Source organism: Miniopterus natalensis, chromosome 20 (genome assembly GCF_054644295.1).
Source record: "Miniopterus natalensis isolate mMinNat1 chromosome 20, mMinNat1.hap1, whole genome shotgun sequence".
Taxonomy (NCBI): Eukaryota; Metazoa; Chordata; class Mammalia; order Chiroptera; family Miniopteridae; genus Miniopterus; species Miniopterus natalensis.
In genome coordinates, this window is record NC_142100.1 from 16481275 (window position 1) to 16499111 (window position 17837).

Below are 17837 nucleotides of genomic sequence, written 5' to 3' on the forward strand. Positions count from 1 at the left end.
TGATTGTCAGCAATGAACTAGGGGATGCAGAATTCCCCACCTGGTGCCTGCCCTGGCTAGGCCCTGTCAACCGCCTCCCAGCTCACCCTACTTTCTGTGGCTAATCCTCCAGGGCTCAGCTTAGGTGTGTCATCAGGCCCTTCCTGAACCCCCACCCTCAGCCAGGTTGGTGCATTCCCTGGGTCCCATCAGCCCCCTAGGCCTGAACCAGCCCAGTGCTCCTGTTTCTGTGTGTGCCTGGCTGCATGTCTGTCTCCCTCACAAGCCACAGACGGAAGACCGTGTGCCCAGCACCAGGTCTCGAGTGCTGAAGGAGCACATGCACAGGTGCTTGGTGGGTGCTCCCTGGAACACCCTTCCCGCATGGGGTGGTGCCACAGCAGATAGCAGCCTGGCTGCCTCTCCTTAGGGAAGGCGGGAGCAGACCAATGAGAGAAATTTTGAAATGTACATCCCAGGCAGACAGGCAGTCCAAGGTCTCTGGTTTGCTAGTCTTTGGGAAGCCTGTAACCAGCTGTTCACTCCTGTCACAGCTCAGCTCAGCCCCCACGGCGAGAGGAGCTTCCTCAAAGTCCCTCCTGACAAGACCACAGATGACCTGCTTCTGAAGCCCCCCTAGCTCCTGGGCCCAGACAAAATTGGGCTTCTCAGAAAATCAGGCTCAGTGGACCAAGGTCCTGGGTTCCAGTGCCTGTGCTGCCACTTTCCTGCTGGACAATGTTGGGCAAATCATTGCACCCCTCTGAGCCTCAATGAGCACGCAGCTGTGGGTCAGGGCTTTGCACATCACAGGTCCTTCATAAATAGGAACTGCTGATGTAAGAGTTTCCTAGGGAATATGTCACCCCTGCAGAGTCTATAGGACTTCACGGGAACTTTAGGACATTTCCTTGGTTCAGAGTGTCCTCCATCATTCCAAAACCATGAACTGAGAAACTATACTGGGACCTACAGATGCTGCCCCTTTTTCCCCAGCCCTGTTGATGGTTCCTGAAGAAGTCCTGAGCCCTGCCCAAGAAAGCACTCGGTCAGAAAGTGAAGTAACACAGGTTTTCCAGGACTCCCAGAGCTGACTCCCAAGGGTAGGCAGGAGCAAGAAGAAAGGGTGATCCAAGCAGGGGAGCGGGCCCCACTGAGGGCCTTAAGGAAGACCAGCCCTATGTCCACTCCACACCCTGCTGAGTGCCAAAAGGGAAGGGGGACTTAATTTACTCCCCGCCTTGTTCCCCAAAGGAAATGAGATGGTTCACAAAACCCAGAAGCCTGAAAAGTTAGAGTGAGAGGAAAAATTGGGTGAAGGGGAAAATCGTCACAAGAAAGGAACATGAAGCCAGGAGTCCCCATTCACTGAACTTGAAGACCTGGGACAACTGCCCAAGGCAGCCACAAGTCTGGCTCTGAGCTCCCTAGTGGCTGAGGAGAAGAGTGAAAACAGACCCAGGTCCCTCATCCAACATGGGTCCAACATGGGAGGAGGAAAACACACCCATGCTCCGGAGAAACAGCCTCTGGTTTCGATCATCTGCTCCCCGGAGGGTGTAACCCTCTGAAGGACAGGGTTTAGCTCCTCCTCCTTCCTCCACTTTTCCCAACCTGAGGTGTGCACATTTGTATTCGTAAAGCTCCTGGATCCCATGTGTTCTAGAACCTTCTCTCCTAAGGTAGGAACCCCCCCCCCCCCTTTCTTAAATTCATCTCAGCATCCTGGCAAGCAGTAAGTGAAACCCTTGGTCAGCGCAGAAACAGAAAAGCCTGTGCTTTTCACAGAGTCCCTGGGCATCTGGTCAGAGATGTGGGAGCCCCCTCTGTAGGGAGGAGGCAGGCAGAGGTAGAGGAGAGGAGAGCTGGGCAAACCCAGACTTTCCAAGCCTGAAGGGGAAGGAACCTCTCACCAGCTCCAGGCAGGGAGGATTTGGGCTTTGAGGGAGCTACAGGTGGAGATTCAGGCAGAAAACTTGGCCTTACCAGTGACGGAGGTGGTGGCAACCATTTTCTGAATCTTTCGGCCTTGTTTGGACAGGGATTTGGGGCTGAGCTGCTGTGACCTGGTGTGTGCTGGCTCAGCACCCTCTGCCCGCCCTCCCTGATGATTGCCATTTGACATATTGTTTAGCACTGACCATTTACTCATGTGGGCAGAAGAAGGTGGGAGGGCTCCTCAGAGGAAACCCCAAGGCTGGTCAGGGGTCACCCACTGCCCTCCCAACTTTGGAGAGTCTTCTCAAAAGGAGATACCATGTTGAGGCTGTAGATTCAGGGATCACTTACGTAATAGCTTAGGAAAGAGCCCGGCCCGTAGTAGGTTCTCAAGAATGATGTCCACTTTTGATGGATGCGAAGCCGCGAGCCAGCGCAGTGCGGTGACTCGCCCAAGGTCATACAGCTGGGGCGGGATCCGACCCAGGGCGGCCTGAGTCCAGCGGGCCGGGGTTTGTCTGGAGCCGGCTTCGGGGCGCGGTGTGTGGAGGAGCGGACGCGGATGTGGGCGGGAAGGGCTTCTATTTTGGGGCGGGTGAAAGGAGTGCGGCGCACGGAGGGGGCTGGGTCCCTCCCCGGGTTCGCTGCGCCCCAGTCACCTTCCCGCGACCCTTCCCGGGAGGGGCGTCCGGGGCGAGTAGGGGGAGGTGGGAGGGGCGGCGGGTGGTTACCTCATCAGCTCGCTCGCGCCGCCGGCTGGGGCGGCGACTCCGGGCGCCGGAGCGAGAGAAGGACAGAGGGACCCAGGCGCGAGAGGCAGCACGGTGCCCCGCGCCCCGCTCGGCGGCGGGACCCTCGCGGCCGGGAGGCCGGACCTCGGCGCTCCGCGCTGCCGGCGGCGCACCCAGTCGCTCCGCGGGGCGGAGGCGGTGTCTGCCTGCGGCGCGTCGGGTCTGTTCTCTCGGAGCTTCGGCGCTCGCCGGAGCTGCTCGTGCGTCCGCCGTCCGCCTGCTCGGCTGTCTGTCTGCCCTCCCGCCGCCCGCGCGGTCCTCCGACCTGGGCTCCTCCGGCCCCGTGTGCTCCGCGGGGCGATGAGGAGCGCGGTGGGGCCGGGACGCACCGGGCAGGGCGCGCGGGGCGCACAAAGCGGTGCCAGCCCATGAGGCTTCGCAGAGCGGGGCGCGGCAGCGCGCGCCGGCCATGGGGGGCAGCCTGCGGGTGGCCGTACTGGGAGCCCCAGGCGTGGGCAAGACGGCCATCATCCGCCAGTTCCTGTTTGGTGACTACCCAGAGCGCCACCAGCCCACGGACGGGCCGCGACTCTACCGGCCCGCTGTGCTGCTCGACGGCGCGGTCTACGACCTGAGCATCCGCGACGGTGACGGAGCTGGACCGGGTCAGAACCCCGGAGGTCTAGAGGTAGTGGCTGGAGGGGGAAAGAGGAGTGTGACGGTGTGTGTGTGGGGGAGGCGGGGAGGTGGTGGTGTCGGTGCACACGAGTGTGTCCGCCTGGACAGACCCAGGGTGCCCAACTGTGTCCCTGGGTTGAAGGATGAATGTGTGTCCTGTCGTTTGTGTGTCTCACCCCTTCTCTTTGGCCTGGAGGCGCCCAAGACCAGGCCCGAGGCCGGGCGATGTTGCAAAGTGGCTTTTTCTCGCCAGCGTAAGTGCCTCCATGTTTGCCTGCCTTGCTGGTGAGTGATCAGTGCGTGGTGGAGCATAGTCGTGCCTCCGCGGAGGCTGAGCTCTGTGTGTTTGGGGCCTTGAACAGAGCCGCAGTGGGAGAGTTGGGGCCAGACACAGGGGTGTACTTTGGGGGGGGTGTCATTCTCTGCTCCCTCATTTCTGTGACCTGCAACAAAGACTCGTGTAGTAATTTGTGAAAAGTCCAGGACAGACTTTGAATCCTTGGAGCTGGGTGCCTCGGAGGGGTGAGGTGGCAAGAGCAGGCAGGATTAAGCAGGGTTTCCAGGTGTGGCATTTGGGCTGAACCTATAGGAGGAGTGAAATTTTGAGTAAAAGAAATGGCAGAAGCATTGCAGGTGGAAATAAGAGCACGTGTTTAGGCCCCGAGGCCTAAACTTTTACAGCTGCCCCCAACAAGCCAGGTGCTTTGGATTAGTCTTAGGGGCAATAGAAACGAGGCAGGGCGTGGGAGGGGAGGGGCCTGACACGAGTTAAAAGCTGCAAGAACGGGAAGAAAGTATTGGGTAGGCAGAGAGGAGACGTAGAATTAAGGTGGGGCTGGTGGCTAACCAGCTTCTGGCACGGTTTGGAAGTTTTTACCCTGGTGGCCATGAGGACAGTCGGGCCCAGGGAATTTGGGGGACAGGGCTCGCCGAGGAAGAACTATGGGTTTAGTGTCAGGACCCCTGCAGAAGGTCAGGGCGCAGGAGAGTGGGAAACGGGCTTGGGCAAACCCTGGCCTCCCGCCCCCAGGAGTGGCCGGAGCCTAAGGACTGGAGCTTGCAAGACACGGACGCCTTCGTGCTGGTCTACGACATCTGCAGCCCAGACAGCTTCGACTACGTGAAGGCTCTGCGGCAGCGAATTGCGGAGACCAGGTGAGGACGCGGCGGGAGGGGGAGGGGGTGGGGGAGGAGGCGAGCTTTTGCCAGTCTGGCCTGGCCTTTACCCGAAGGGAGTGGGTGCGCTCTTTGGCCGTCTTCGTCGTCGGGTCTCTGGCCTGCTGGGCCAAGCCTTTGTCCATGGAAGGGTCTTTGGCCCATACGAGTCTGGTGTTTGCTGGGGGACTCTGGCCACAGGAGAGGATGCTCCTGAGTGTATATTCCCAGCGTGGGGGTCCCTGGCACCGCCGCCCTCATTACTATCTGGCCCCCAGGCCGGCAGGCGCACCCGAGGCGCCCATCCTCGTGGTAGGCAACAAGCGGGACCGGCAACGGCTGCGCTTTGGGCCTCGGCGGGCACTAGCCACCCTAGTGCGCAGGGGCTGGCGCTGCGGCTACCTCGAGTGCTCAGCTAAGTACAATTGGCACGTGCTGCGTCTCTTCCGCGAACTGCTACATTGCGCTCTGGTGCGCGCGCGGCCTGCTCACCCAGCCCTGCGCCTGCAGGGGGCGTTGCATCCCGCTCGCTGCAGCCTCATGTGACTAAATTGGACCGGGAGGCTGATAAGGGAACAAGACAGTTTAACTGGAACCGGGGACCTGGATTGGACAAGCTTGCCCAACTCCTTTCGGATTGGACAGGACAGTCTCATCCCTGATTGGATGAGGAAAGCTCCCACCCAGCTCCTGGGCAACAGGCCTCTCTTTGAATCTCATTGGACCCAGACAGGCCCCAAGGCCCATGGACAAAATCCTTTCTGGGACATCACGGAGTCACGATCCCGTTGGATGGAAGGGACTTGACCATGAATCTGATTGGAAGCTCTCACACTGCTCTTGGAGCCTCATTGGACAAAGACTTAAGTCACACCTTTCCGGAGCTAATAAAAGGGGAACAATTCAAGCGCACCTGGCATTTCTGGGATGGGAAGGGTAGTCTTATATCTATAAACTGGAGTTGCCAGGCTTTGCCCCTGAGTTAGCTCCAGAATCCCAACATGTAATGAGAGCTCCCAAAAGGGTGTGATGTCCCCAAGAATGAGTCCCCAAGAAGCAGACACAAGTGGCTGGAACAAAACTTTACTGTCAGGCTCTGCAGGGCCACAGGTCCTCAGGAAGGGTCCTTATTGGCCTGGCGCAGGATCCTCTAAGGCATTCAATAATATTAGTAATTAAATAGCAATGCTCATCCCCCAACTGGAATGTACAACAGAGGTTCCCATTGTGCCATGTAAGGGGTCTGGTCCCATGAGGTCTGGTACCCGAGAGGTGCAGGAGTGGGGGGTGTTCCCTGATGCGGAGGGGTTAAGGCCACAAAGGAAAAGGAGAAATGGGGGTCTGGAGGCAGCTGGGCTGGTCCATCACATCCAGGAATCCGGCTCCGCCCTTGGGCTGACTGAGTGCAGGGCATGCCAGGCTCCAGGCACTGTGGGTTCAGATGAGCGGCGGGGGCCCCTAGGTGTCGGAATTCGTGAGGGTTTTCGGTCTGGCTGTGTGTCCATCCGGCCCCGTGCCCAGGTCCTCGGGGGCTCAGGGCCTGCCAGGTGACTCCCAGATGCATCTGGCTGCCCTACCACACCAGGGCAGGGGCTGCCTTCATCGGAAGAGCTGGACAGAGCTAGACCTCGGCACCCGGGCAGCCCATTGGCCATCCGGCCAGAGTCTCCTGGTTGGCCACACTTGCCACCCAGTACACTGAGGGATGAAGAGGAGGAGCTGGAGGAACAGTAGGCTGAGTCAGGAGCTGGAGGGTCTGGGGCCCGAGCCAGGTCAGGGGCTGGTCCAGTGGGGGTTCCACCAGCAGTAGCCTCAAGGGCTCGGGCGTTGGCCAGGAACTCCTCTTCCAGGCGCTGGAACAACTGCTGCTCATGCTGTGGATCAAGCTGCAGGGGGGTGCGGAAGACACTGGCAGGTGTGGTGCCCAACTCTGGACTGGGGCTGGAGACCTGGGGAGGCCGGGGGGCTGCAGGGCTGCAGGCACGGGGAGTATGTGGGCTGCTCCTGCCAGAGCCCCCACTGACCCTACCCCGTGGCACCCAAGAGTGTTGCCCGTCTCGGTCCCTACGCACAAGCAACACAGCCTGCTGCTCACGGCTCTGGCTCCGGGCCCGCCGGGCAGGGCTGGGGGTTGACAGCTGGGCTCCCCTACCTCCTGGGGCCTCCCGGGACCGCCCCCGATCTAGCTGGTCTCGGGACTGGCTTCGAGGGGCAGGGGGCCGTCTAGTAGAGGCTGGGGTGCCTGTGGTCAGCCGCCTGCTGGGCCGCTCCCTCTGGGGGCCAGTGCCTGAGTCATCACTTCGGGCACCAAGGGGGCCGCTCTGGGCTGAGGAGGCTGAAGAGTCGCTGTCCCCAGAGTATCGTCGAGATCGGGGATGAGGGGGCAGTTGATCCCGGGCCCTGGGGCAGGGGAACAAGAGAGATGGGGCATCATGGAAAGAGGATTGGCATGCAGAAAGGGCAGGGAGAGGAAGGAAGCAGCAGATTTGTGGTTGGTAGGGGGTGGGGAAGACACCTGTGGTGCTGTGGGGGGTTTTGGTGGGAGTTGTCAAGAGCTTGTGTCGGTCCTGGGGACTTCCAGGGAGAAGTGAGAGGCTCTGCAGCAGCTTCCTGTAGCCAGGGCCCCTACCCCCACCCCTACCCCAAGGCAGCGGAAGAAGCTAGGCCTCCGGGACCCTAAGCTCCAGCCCTCCTGTTTCCTGGGCAGGCCAGAGGGAAGCAGGGTTGGTTGAACTGGCTGCCACCCAGCCACGGCCCGCCCCAGCTGTGTTGTTAGTTTGGTTGGGTTGCCATGGAGATGGGAAGCTAGGCCTGCCCCCACCCACGGGAACTATTCCCAGGGTGTGAGTCACTCCAGAGCACAGGCTCCTTCATCATCCAGGCCAGGGCTCAGGCCCCCACCCCCACCTTCTAGACCTCCATGTCCTCCTGCCTCTCACCTGAGCGGGGTCTCAGGACCCTCTTTTGAGCTTCGTAAGCTAATGGGTGTCACCTCTGGCCGGGAGCCTCGACGCTCACCCCCTGGGGCTGGGCTGCCAGGTCGGGGGCTGGGGGTGGGTGACACCCTCTGAGGGGAGAATGTTCCCGTCTTCAGCTGGGGTGGGCGGTGAGCTACAGGGAGAGAAGACAGGTAGCATATGAGGGGTGGAGCCACAGAGATGAGCCCCCTGTCTGCCTGTCCTCGCAGAGGGCACTGACCTGTGGAAGAACAGCGGCAAGGGTCATGCTTGTCCAGGTAGTGCTCCAGGGTGTCCCAGCCACCACCCACACGAACCATCACGTGGCTCCTCAGCACCTGTGGAAGCCCCCAGAGGGCAGGTTACAGCCCGTCCCATGGGCCTCAAAGCCCATCCCATGGGCTGCGGCCTTCTGGTAGCCCCTCACTCTTACCCGCACAAAGATGAGCAGGCTGGAGTCTCCCACGCGATACTTCCCCTCCGAGACCTTGATCATGGGAAATTGGTCTGGGCAGGTGCAGTGGCCCAGGATCTCCCTCACCTGAGGCCAGAGAGGAAAGGCTGGAGGTCAGGGGTTAAGTCCCTCCTGGAGCCTGATGTCAGCCACTCCAGGGTCAGGAGGAAGTAAGTCCTTCTGGGGAACAGGAGCATGGACTGTGTTGCCCTGGACTTGGTACAGCCTCTACACTTGACCTTTCACCAGCTCTCCTTCCCCTTCGGCTATTAGGGGCCAAGGAGATAACCAGATGGTGGGGCTGTGGTCAGGCCAGAACCTTGGGCCCCAATGAGGCACATCTCCAAAGCCCCAAAGCCTGGGGGAGTCCTGGAGCCATCCTCACTCCCCCTTTACCCACTTTACAGACTTCAAGACTGAGGCCCAGAGAAAGGCTAGGTCCTGGGAGGAGGCAGGTCATAGGACTTAAGTGCTGGGGACTCATACCACACTAAGGCAGGGGTGCCACAGACACACCAACATGCATATACAGGCCACCCACCCAGTGAGTGTACATCTGCCCACATATCCCTCCAGGCTTGGAGCTGCCAGGCTGGCTATGTGGGCGGCACCGCCTGCCTCCCTGCCCACTGCGTAGCTGGAGGAAATGAGCAGGTGGAGCCTCGGGTGACCCTGGCCCAGGACGGGTGGGGTGGCAGCCTCTGCCCACGCCATCCGGCTATTGCCCTCCAGGAGTGGCACATCATAGCCCCAACCCCTTGATAAGAAGGAAACTTTTGGCCTGGCTGTGGGGGCGTCAGGGACACCCAGGGCCTGGGAGGAGGAGGGCGCTGGGGGCATGGTCTGGCACCTCCTATGCTCAAAGTAGAACTAATTCTGCAACTCCCAGCAGCAGCTCTGGGCTTGGTTTCCCAGATAAATGATGTGCACAGAGTCTTGAGGAGTGGAAGGGGCCTGTGGAGCCCCTGGGGGCTTATCTAGGCATCACTGAGTACCTACTGTGTGCCAGGCACCTTGTCCAGGGCCAAGTGTCACAGGCACACACTTAACCTTGAGCAACATGCATGCAACTGCCTAGCACTCGAGTGAGGGCACACAGGAGGGGCTCAAATCATGTGGCCCCTGGATGAAGGAATACACAGCACTGATCTGGTGAATGGGGCTCAGGTTTTATCCCAGGCCAGCTGGGTCTTGTGACCCCATCAACACCTCTCCCTCTGTAGGCCTGCTCATCTCCTTGGGGCCAGGTATACACTTGGTGCTCAACATATGCACCCTTTCCATGGGATAGGCTGTCCTACAGAGGTTCAGGGACCAGTTGTGGGCACTGACTCTGCTGTCTGGTCCCTGGTACAGTGCAGGGTAAGAGCATAGCAGGACCAGACTCACCAGCTCGTCAAGGTTGCGTAGGTCCATGGGCGTCATGCGGGGCCCGCGGGTGGGAACCCCTGGTACAGCAGCAGTTCCGGTTGTGTCCTCAGCAGCGGGGGCATTGGGGGCCGAGGGTGCAGCGCGCAGCTCCTGCTCAATCTCCTGTTCAAACTGCACAAGGCGAGGGGCGAGCAAGCCGAGGCGTGCCCCACGCCGCGCCACCTCCAGTAGGCAGAGCACCACGCTTTTCTCGTTCTTCCGAAGCACCAAGTCCTCAGTTTCAAACATGAGCACTTCGGGCACACCCAGTTCCATTCGGCACCAGCCGATGAAGGTGGCCACGTTGTCTCGGGCCATGAAGGAGCCGGGCACCACGCTGTGAGCCTGGAAGGCCACACCTCGGGCAGGACGGGCAGCAGCCAAAGTGCGGGCAGCCTCAGTGACAGCGTTGGCATGTTGGCACAGAGTGGTGCCTGTGGCCAGCCCCATCAGGAAGCCATCACCACCACCGGGCAGACCTAGGCCGTACAAGGCATTGAGCCACTCGGCCAGGTCCTCCTTCATGGCTTCCACATAGGCCTCACTCGAGCGGAACGGCCTCACACTCTTGGCTGCCGAGCCTGCAATGCTTGCCACTGGGTCTGCCATGCCCAGGCCAGCAGAGTCACTGTGGGCAGGGACACAGATCAGGATTGCTGTGAGGATCCAGCAAGCACTCAATATACATTAAGTCACTGACCACCTGTATCACCTGTCATTTCAGGCCAAATGCCTGAGTTTGAGCCCTGTGAGAAATTTCTCTGTACCTCAGTTTCCTCATCAGTGAAATGGGCAAAATACTACCTTCTTCCTTGGACCTAATAAATTATTTAGTGTCCATAAGTGTTTGCTGTTTGGCTATTTGGGGAAGAGTGGATTGGGGGACCTGGCTGAGTCTTCCCTCCCAGGCAGGGAAGCACCCATCCTTACCGCCCTATGTGATAGGGTTAGAACTGAGCCCTACAAATGAAGCCCACAGCCTCAGACTCATACTGGGCAGGAGAAGAACCCAGGTCCTGACTCAGGGGTTAGCTCCATTGCTCAGGGGTGCTTTGGCCACCACCACCTGCTCTGGGAAGGTCCTGGGTCCTCCCTCAGCCCCTTTCCCTACGGACTGTGTTGTTATTACAAGGACATAGTAACAGTAACCGTACTGACCGTTGGCCGGCCATGGCTGAGAGGGCCATAAGAATTATCTCCACTTTACAGATAAGGAAACTGAGGCACAGAGAGGGTAACAACTCCATCAAGGTTGCAGACCAGTGGGTGTTGGAGCCCAGGCCCAGGGCACCTAGGTGCTTATCCCAAGCGTGACCGGGCAGCCCGCTGGCCCCGGCAAGGCCCCGCCTCTGAGGAGCCTCTCTAGCGCCCAGGCCGGTGGCTCAGGCCGGGACTCCGAATGGCCTCCTCCAGTCCGACCTGTCCTTCCGGACTTCGGCCCAGAGAGGGTGCGGGGCTGCCCAAGGTCACACAGCTCGGGGGAACTGAGGCTGCCCAGTTCCCCATCAATGCGCGGCGGAGGGCAGGGGTTGCTGGGGGTCCCCGCGCTCACCTGGCTCATCCCGCGGCCTCGGGAAGCATCGCCCCGGCAGGGTCCGGAGCCGGCCCGGCCGGGCCGCCGCAAAGAGGCGCCGCCCGAGCCACCGCGATCCGGCCCGGCTGCTGCGCCGCTGTGGCCGTCTCCGCCCCGCCTCCCTGGAATTCGGATCCGCCGAGGGGGCGGGTGGGGCTGCGCGCTCTTAAAGGAGCCGCGCAGTTCCCGTCCTGGCCGGGAGGCTGGAGGAGGAGCTGGAGTCTCCTGACTCTGGGCGGGCCTGGCCCTCCCGCCCTGGCAGAGGCGTCACCAGGGCCCCCAGGCGATCCTACCACCCCAGATGTCCCATCCTCACGCAGGCTAGTCCCCACAGTCCTTTCCACCCTCCTTGGTCTCCAGGGAAGGGGTTTGGGTGCTCCTAATTGCACCCCTCCCCCTTTCTGGTCTCCCTGGAGAAGGCAGCAGGGCCTGTTCCTGAGATGAACTCCGGAAGCGATAGAGGCTGGGGGACTGCAAAGTCACCTCCGGCTGGAATGACCTCCCTATGTCAGATAAATGATGCCACCCCACCCAGGATTTCAAGCTTTCTATTCGCAGTGCCAGCCTGAGAAAGTGGGAGGATGGCCCCCATTGTGCCCACTCAGTGCCCTGTTCTACACTGAATGTTCGTTTTTAACCCTGAGTTTAGGGGAACCTGTTTCTTGGATTGGGACACTGAGGCTCAGAGGGTGGGGGGCGAAGGCCTGCGGATCTGACCCTGTGATTCCAGCCCTGCAGGCAGGGGAGAGGCCAGTCCCAGCCACTTCCGTCCACTTCTGTTTGCCTCGATGAGGCAGAGTATTAAGGGGAGGAGGAGGGTATGAAGTAGCCTGATCAGCCTAGCTCAGGAGGGTTAACTCCCCCCCCCCCAGTCTCTTTTCAAACTGCAGAGGAGGGGCCTGGCTTCCATCTTCGGGAAATCCTGCCCCCTGCTGCTGCTGCTGGCTGGGCGGGGACACCAGGCCTGGCTGGCTGAGCAGCAGCCTGGCTAGCCAGGCCGGGCCAGCTTGGGGGTTAGGGGGTGGGGGAAAGCACTGTCAACAATAGCCAAGACTTAGAGCTTTAATAAAGCTCTTACTGTGTGCCAGACCAGCTCTGTGCCCTTGACCTGAAGTCACCTCTATGAGGGATACTTTTATGCCCAAACTAGAGTTCAGTCAGGAGAGCAGTTGGAGCTGGGGGTTTGAACATTATTATTAGGGGAATACCCTCATTCTAGGATCAGGGGCAGTTTTTGAGTACCTACTGTGTGCCAGACTTCCTGGTGCCAGGCTGCTCACATGCATCATCTCATCAAGTTCTCGACTTTCCAAAAAATGGGCTCTCATCCCAATGCCCTGGATACCTAGGTGGTGCAGGTCCCACTCTACCCTCTCCCCCCCTCCCCCCACCACAGAATGAGAAAGGCTCATGCTAGTTATAGTAATGGCTGACACTTGTGTCACCTGCTGTGTTCTGAGTCTCTTAGTACTGGAGCAAAAAGCAGGGAACAAAACAGAGCTAATTCTCAGGCTGCTGGGGAGAAGAAAGAGGTGGAGCCAAGTGAAGGGGAACAGGAGTCCAGAGTGGATTGGGGGTCGGTGGGATGGGCCTGCAATTTTGAATCGGTGATCAGTTAAGGAGGTAAGGAAGGGAGCTTTGTGGATATGTGGACAGAGGGCTCTTCAGGAAGAGGGGATAGTAAGTGCAAAGTCCCCGAGGTGGGCATGCACCTGGTGTGTTCAAGAAAAAATGAGCCCCGCCAGCATGGCTCAGTGGTTGAGCATCGACCTAGGAACCAAGCAGTCTTTGTTCGATTCCCGGTCAGGGCACATGCCCGGGTTGCGGGCTCCATCCCCAGTGGGGGGCCTGCAGGAGGCAGCTAATCAACGACTTTCTCTCATCATTGATGTTCCTATGTCTTTCTCCCTCTCCCTTCCTCTCTCTCTGAAATTAATAAAAACATATTTAAAAAATAAAAAGAAAAAACAAAAAGGCCTGTGAGGCTGGAGTGAAGGGAGGTGTAGGGAGGGATGAAGATAGAAAAATTGGAGGCAGACCAAGTAGATTCTGTGGGCCATGCCTCTTTGGAGGGACCTGGGAGCCATGGAGGGGTTTAGAGCAAGGGAGGGGTGTGACCTGACTTTGGTCTTAACAGGTTCCCTGTGGCTGCCGTGGTGGGCAGGGCAGGAGCTCCAGGGCAGGCTTGGATTCTGGCTGTATTTTGAGGGGAGAGCTGAAAGAATGTGCTGATAGACTGAGCAGGAATGTGAGGGAAGAGTCAAGAATACCTCCGAGGTTTGGGATTGCTAATACCTGAGGAAGACAGGACTGCTGGAGATGGGGCAGGGAACACAGGTTTCAGGGGGAAAATCAGGGTGTGGATACTAAGTAATTTAATCCTCAATAATCCTATAAGATATGTTTTTATATGTTCTCATTTCACAATTTAAGGAACCTGAGGCCTAGAGGGGACAAGGGGTGTGTGTGGTCAGCAGCTGTGCAGGCATTTGACTCCTGCGTGTATTTACCTCGATGCTCTGCAGGGCTCGGGACATAGGTTCACTACTCTGAGGAGGAGGGGACAAAGCGGGGATTTGCTTCTCCCTATCTCCAGTCCCCTGAGTTGTGGCCTGAGATCACAGAGGCCTACTCCAGACTATAGACTTCAACATTCCGATTCTAGAGCATGTAGCAGGTGTGATGCTGACTGGTGTGGCCAGACTCCTGGCCCAGGTTCTTGACTTTGACCTCTTCTGTTGTGTAGCAACCTCGCCTCTTCTTTGCAGGACCAAGGAAAGCCACAGAAACTGCTGGGGGGACAAGAGGTTTAGGCTAAGGTTGTCCTGAGCTCGTCCCAACAGATCCCAGAGGCCACCTTGGTGTACTGAATGCCGTGGCTCCAACGCAGGCTTGGTCTGGTGCTTGGCCAATGGGCACATGGCCAAATTTTTTGCTCCCCACTGCTGGATACTAGGGAGCAGCCTGCTCAGCCTTGGTTGCAGCCAGAGGTCAGATGGTGGCCATGCAATGTTCAAGCAAAGCCTTCGCTAACAGGCCCTGGACCTGGTGCTGGGCAGCTGGGGTGCTGGGCAGTTCTGGTGCTGGTTGGGCCCCCTCGAAGCTCCCCAGGCTAGACTGAGCTTGTGAGCACAGCCCAGGACTTATGAGTAACCCAGAGGGGGCTTCAGGCTGCTCTGTCCAGAAGTGGGTCCAACCATGACAACTGTTTCTGCCCTGGCTGTGGGACAAATGACCCCAAGGTTCCCTGAGCTGCCTCTTGTGCCCTCCATTAGAAGCAAAACCAGAAAGCCCTAGAGGACCTGTTTTCCAACCTGCCTCGTCACACTGTTACTGGAAAGGGGACCTGGCCCTGAACGGGTCTGCCTAGGGCCAGCCGGTAGTGTGTGGGTTCTTGACTTCATGCAGGAAAAATTTTAACGAGTCCAGGTGAATTTTAGAGGACGTTTATTAAAGCTGGAGACAGTGAAACAAGAAAGGGCTGGGGAAATGAGCCTAGGCTGGTTTGCTTTGGCTCACTAAGAAGTCAGAGAAAAGGGGGCCTTATGGACAGGTTCAGGGGTTTTGTCTGGGACAAACTGCTGCTGCCCATTGCCGCCCTGGTTGCAAGCCTTGTAGCGTCCCTCAGAGTTTAGGAGATGCCCTCCTATGGGGGAAGAAGGGGGGTGGAGGCTTGGGAATACTCCTGGGAAGCAGAGTGTGCACTGGGTCCTTTGTCTAGAGGGGTTTTAAAGGCTGGGAGTTTAGGGGAGGCCTTATGGGGAGCGTCAGTAGAATATTCATCAGTTTTATGCTGATGCACCAAAATGAGATTTATTCTCTTCATCTATCCTTGGGTGTGGTTGGAAAATGGCACTAGTTGCATTTCTGTTATCTCTCCCTGAGTTGGGTGATTTAAGTTATTTACCCTCTGGTTGGGGAGGAGAAATGCAAACCATTTACTCTTTTTTTTTTTTTTTTTAATATATCTTTATTGATTTCATAGAGAGGAAAGGAGAGGGGGAGAGATAGAAACATCAATGATGAGAGTCATTGATCAGCTGCCTCCTGCACGCCCCCGACTGGGGATCGAGCCCGCCACCCGGGCATGTGCCCTGACTGGGAGTCGAACCATGATCGCCTGGATCCTGGGTCGATGCTCAACCACTGAGCCACGCCCGGCTGGGCAACCATTTACTCTTGTGTCCTTGGTTTAGGGAAGATGGGATTTTCTAGATGGCTGTAAACTACTATCTGTTCCTGGCTTGCTGGCCTGTCTTAACACTGTTCACTGCTTGATCACCCAGTACCTGGCAGCTCTGTAAAGAGGGGGACAGGATTGGGACATCTTGAGAGCCAACTGTCACCCAGTGTCCTGGTGTCTGGGGGCTTGGCTCCCAGTTGCATTGGCCTCTGGCCCTGGTCACTGCTCTGTCCTTGGCCCCACAGCTGCTGCAGCTGCAGCCCTGGGGCCCCAAGTTCCTTCCGTGGAGCAGGTGAGCCACTTCCTTCGGGCCTCGGGCCTTTGTTCATGTGTGGAGCATAGATTAGTCACCCCACTGACTCCATAACCTTTGCGCAGGCCCTCTGGGTGTGGCTTAGTGGGACTGTGAGGCTGTGTTGGAAATTTTTATTTTCTGTGTGACTGACCGGGAGCTAAGAGCTTGGAGCTGGTTGTGGAAACTAGGCAAAACTTTTCTTCTGATCCCTCTCTCTCACCTCTCCTGCTTTCTCCCGCCCCTGCCCATTGCCCCCATCCTGGTCCCCAGGCACCAACCAGCTTTATATGGCCCTTTGAGACACAACTTGAGTGCTACCTGAGGGCAACTGAGGCCAGTGCAGTCCAGACGTTTCTTTTGGCTGAGAGAAACTGGCCTGGTTGACATAAACACCCTCCACCCTAGGCCTCGGCACCTAGGACATAAACACCTTTCTTACAGGGCCATTCATTTAGTGCTACTGACAAACCCCTCTCTAGGCAGGGACATGAGGCTACTCCTGGGACAGCCTCAAGTTCTAGGTGGGGGACAGGCAATGCCTGTCACATGCCATCCAGGAAGGGCTGCTTGTCATCTCAGCACTGGCTGCAGGCCAAGAGGTGGCTGATCCATACCCATTGCTGCCAGAGCACCCAGCCTTTCAGAAACAAGAAGCCCATGTGGGGAGGCAAGAGGGTGAGAGAGCAGGCTCTGGAGGGAGACTGCCCTCAACTCTCACTCTGGCCCCTCGATGGCAAGCCAGCCCCATTCTGAACAGCGTACTTCCTTTCTCCAAGGGTTATTAGGAATTAAATGTGCTGAGGCGGTGCTTGCACGATGCAGGGGTTAAGTTTGGGCACTTTTAACCCCTGCCACAGCTGAGGTGGGAGCATCCTTGGGTTCTTGAAGGAACAGCACTGGCCCATGTGGCTGGACTGGAGTGGGCAAGGCAGAGTGGGGCCCTGTGGGTCAAGGGTGGTGGGAGCCCCCAGGTTTCAACAATCACGGTGTCTTGTGGTGTTGAGAAGTCACTCTGGCCTCTATGGGGAAAGGGCTAGAGGGGAGAGAAGCAGGGAACCCAGCGAGAGGTGTGCAGCCTGGACTGTGCTGGGTGTGGGTGATTGGTGCTGTACTGTATTTTGAAGAGGACCTGATGGGTTGGGAGGGGCCTGGGGTGGTTTTGAGAGAAAAGGAATCAAGGACTCTTGAGGTTCCGAGCAAGGGGACAAGTGCTTATTTGCTGTGATGGGGTGGAGGGAGGGTGGAGGAAGGAGTGGAGCAGGATCCAGCCCTGCTTCAAGCCCAGCAGATAACCAGGAGCTAGCACTTGGGAGAAGGGTGCACCGTTAGTAGATGGTGGGAAGTCAGCCAGGCAGTGAGGGGGGCGTGAAAGGAGCCTTAACACCAGCTTGGGGCCCCTCCTATGTTTGGAGGTCAGAAGAGGGGAGGCAGCAAGTGACGGGAGAACTGAGAAGGAACAAGCATTTGATTTGGCAAGGCGTATGTGCAGGAGGGCTGGGGAAAGTGCACAGGACGGCGCCTGCCCACCTGAGCACAGGCGAGCAGTGCAAACCCAGTGGGCAGCAGCGAGCGGTGCGCCAGCCCCTCAGATGCTTCCCAAAGCCCTGCTCCCAATGGGGCAGGGATGGAAGGGAAGTAACTTGTTCCAAATTCTTGTTCCTTCCCCTGGCTAAAGGTGACACTCTCCCCTTGAACCTTTGGACACGAGTTGGTGTTTTTTCGACTCGATGTTAAGGCCTGCTAGTTTCTTGAACATGTGTCTAGTGATCGTCTTTATTAGACTTGGGAAAACCTTTTCCCAGGTAGGCATGCCAGGGCCTCAATCTTGAATGATGAACTAACACATGCACAGGTGGTAAGGCTTCAATCTACTGGCCAGGACTTGCGTCAGGTCAAGACTGATCAAAAAGGCCATGAAGGAGGGTCTGGGGCTCTTCTCATCTTGTGCCCGATTTTAGAAACATGCCCATTGGAAAAAGCCGACATTTGACCCTGCACAAGGCAACTAGGGACTAGATCTTAAATGTGGCCTTTTAGTATCAGGCTGTTTACCAAATTTGAAAACTCCAACCCTGTAACATTAAGGAAGCACCAGTGTCACGGAGCAGGAAGAGAATGACCCCTTCTTGACCTTTCCCTAGGTCTCCTGCAGTGCGCAGAGCCCGACTCACTGCCCATTAAGCTACACCACTGCCTGGGAGTGGCACCCGGAGGCCCCTGTGAAGTGAAAGGGCTTGGGAAGGCTTCAAGCCACAGCCACAGGTCGTCCAACACAGCAGCCCTCACTGCAAACGGCAAACCTGGGTGGTGACATTCCCTCAAGGTAAGGTCCAGGGTCAAAATGACCCGCCAACAACACCCCCCCCGCCCCGTTCCTGGCTAGCAGTACTGTGACCAACATGCGGTCTCGCTTTTTCATGTCAGGACCATTGCAGATTTTCCCTTACATGACACTTTAGTGAGCCGTTTGTCTGGATGGCACCC

The 17837-nt window shown here is 58.0% G+C and overlaps 2 protein-coding genes across 2 annotated transcripts; one reads left to right on the plus strand and one right to left on the minus strand.

The window, feature by feature from the left end:
- The first annotated feature begins 3117 nt into the window (after positions 1–3117).
- RASL10A (RAS like family 10 member A) lies at positions 3118–5465 on the plus strand. Its single transcript, XM_016198662.2, has 3 exons — positions 3118–3336; positions 4357–4481; positions 4760–5465. The coding sequence occupies exons 1-3, from the start codon at positions 3118–3120 to the stop codon at positions 5025–5027; spliced, it is 612 nt and encodes a 203-aa protein (XP_016054148.1). The 3' UTR covers positions 5028–5465.
- A 286-nt stretch (positions 5466–5751) lies between these two features.
- Positions 5752–10950, minus strand: GAS2L1 (growth arrest specific 2 like 1). Its single transcript, XM_016198663.2, has 6 exons — positions 10855–10950; positions 9282–9930; positions 7872–7979; positions 7680–7776; positions 7421–7592; positions 5752–6881 (listed from the first exon to the last, which is right to left on the minus strand). The coding sequence occupies exons 2-6, from the start codon at positions 9909–9911 to the stop codon at positions 5846–5848; spliced, it is 2043 nt and encodes a 680-aa protein (XP_016054149.1). The 5' UTR covers positions 9912–9930; positions 10855–10950; the 3' UTR covers positions 5752–5845.
- Between the last annotated feature and the right edge of the window lie 6887 nt (positions 10951–17837).

Bases quoted from the DNA above. Each gene is read 5' to 3' on its own strand.
- RASL10A (XM_016198662.2), top strand. From the start codon at position 3,118: ATGGGGGGCAGCCTGCGGGTGGCCGTACTGGGAGCCCCAGGCGTGGGC. The intron at 3,337-4,356 runs GTAGTGGCTGGA...TCCCGCCCCCAG, and splicing joins AGAACCCCGGAGGTCTAGAG to GAGTGGCCGGAGCCTAAGGA. The intron at 4,482-4,759 runs GTGAGGACGCGG...TCTGGCCCCCAG, and splicing joins CAGCGAATTGCGGAGACCAG to GCCGGCAGGCGCACCCGAGG.
- GAS2L1 (XM_016198663.2), bottom strand. From the start codon at position 9,911: ATGGCAGACCCAGTGGCAAGCATTGCAGGCTCGGCAGCCAAGAGTGTG. The intron at 7,777-7,871 runs GTAAGAGTGAGG...GGGCTTCCACAG, and splicing joins GCCTGCTCATCTTTGTGCGG to GTGCTGAGGAGCCACGTGAT. The intron at 7,593-7,679 runs GTCAGTGCCCTC...CTCTCCCTGTAG, and splicing joins TTGCCGCTGTTCTTCCACAG to CTCACCGCCCACCCCAGCTG.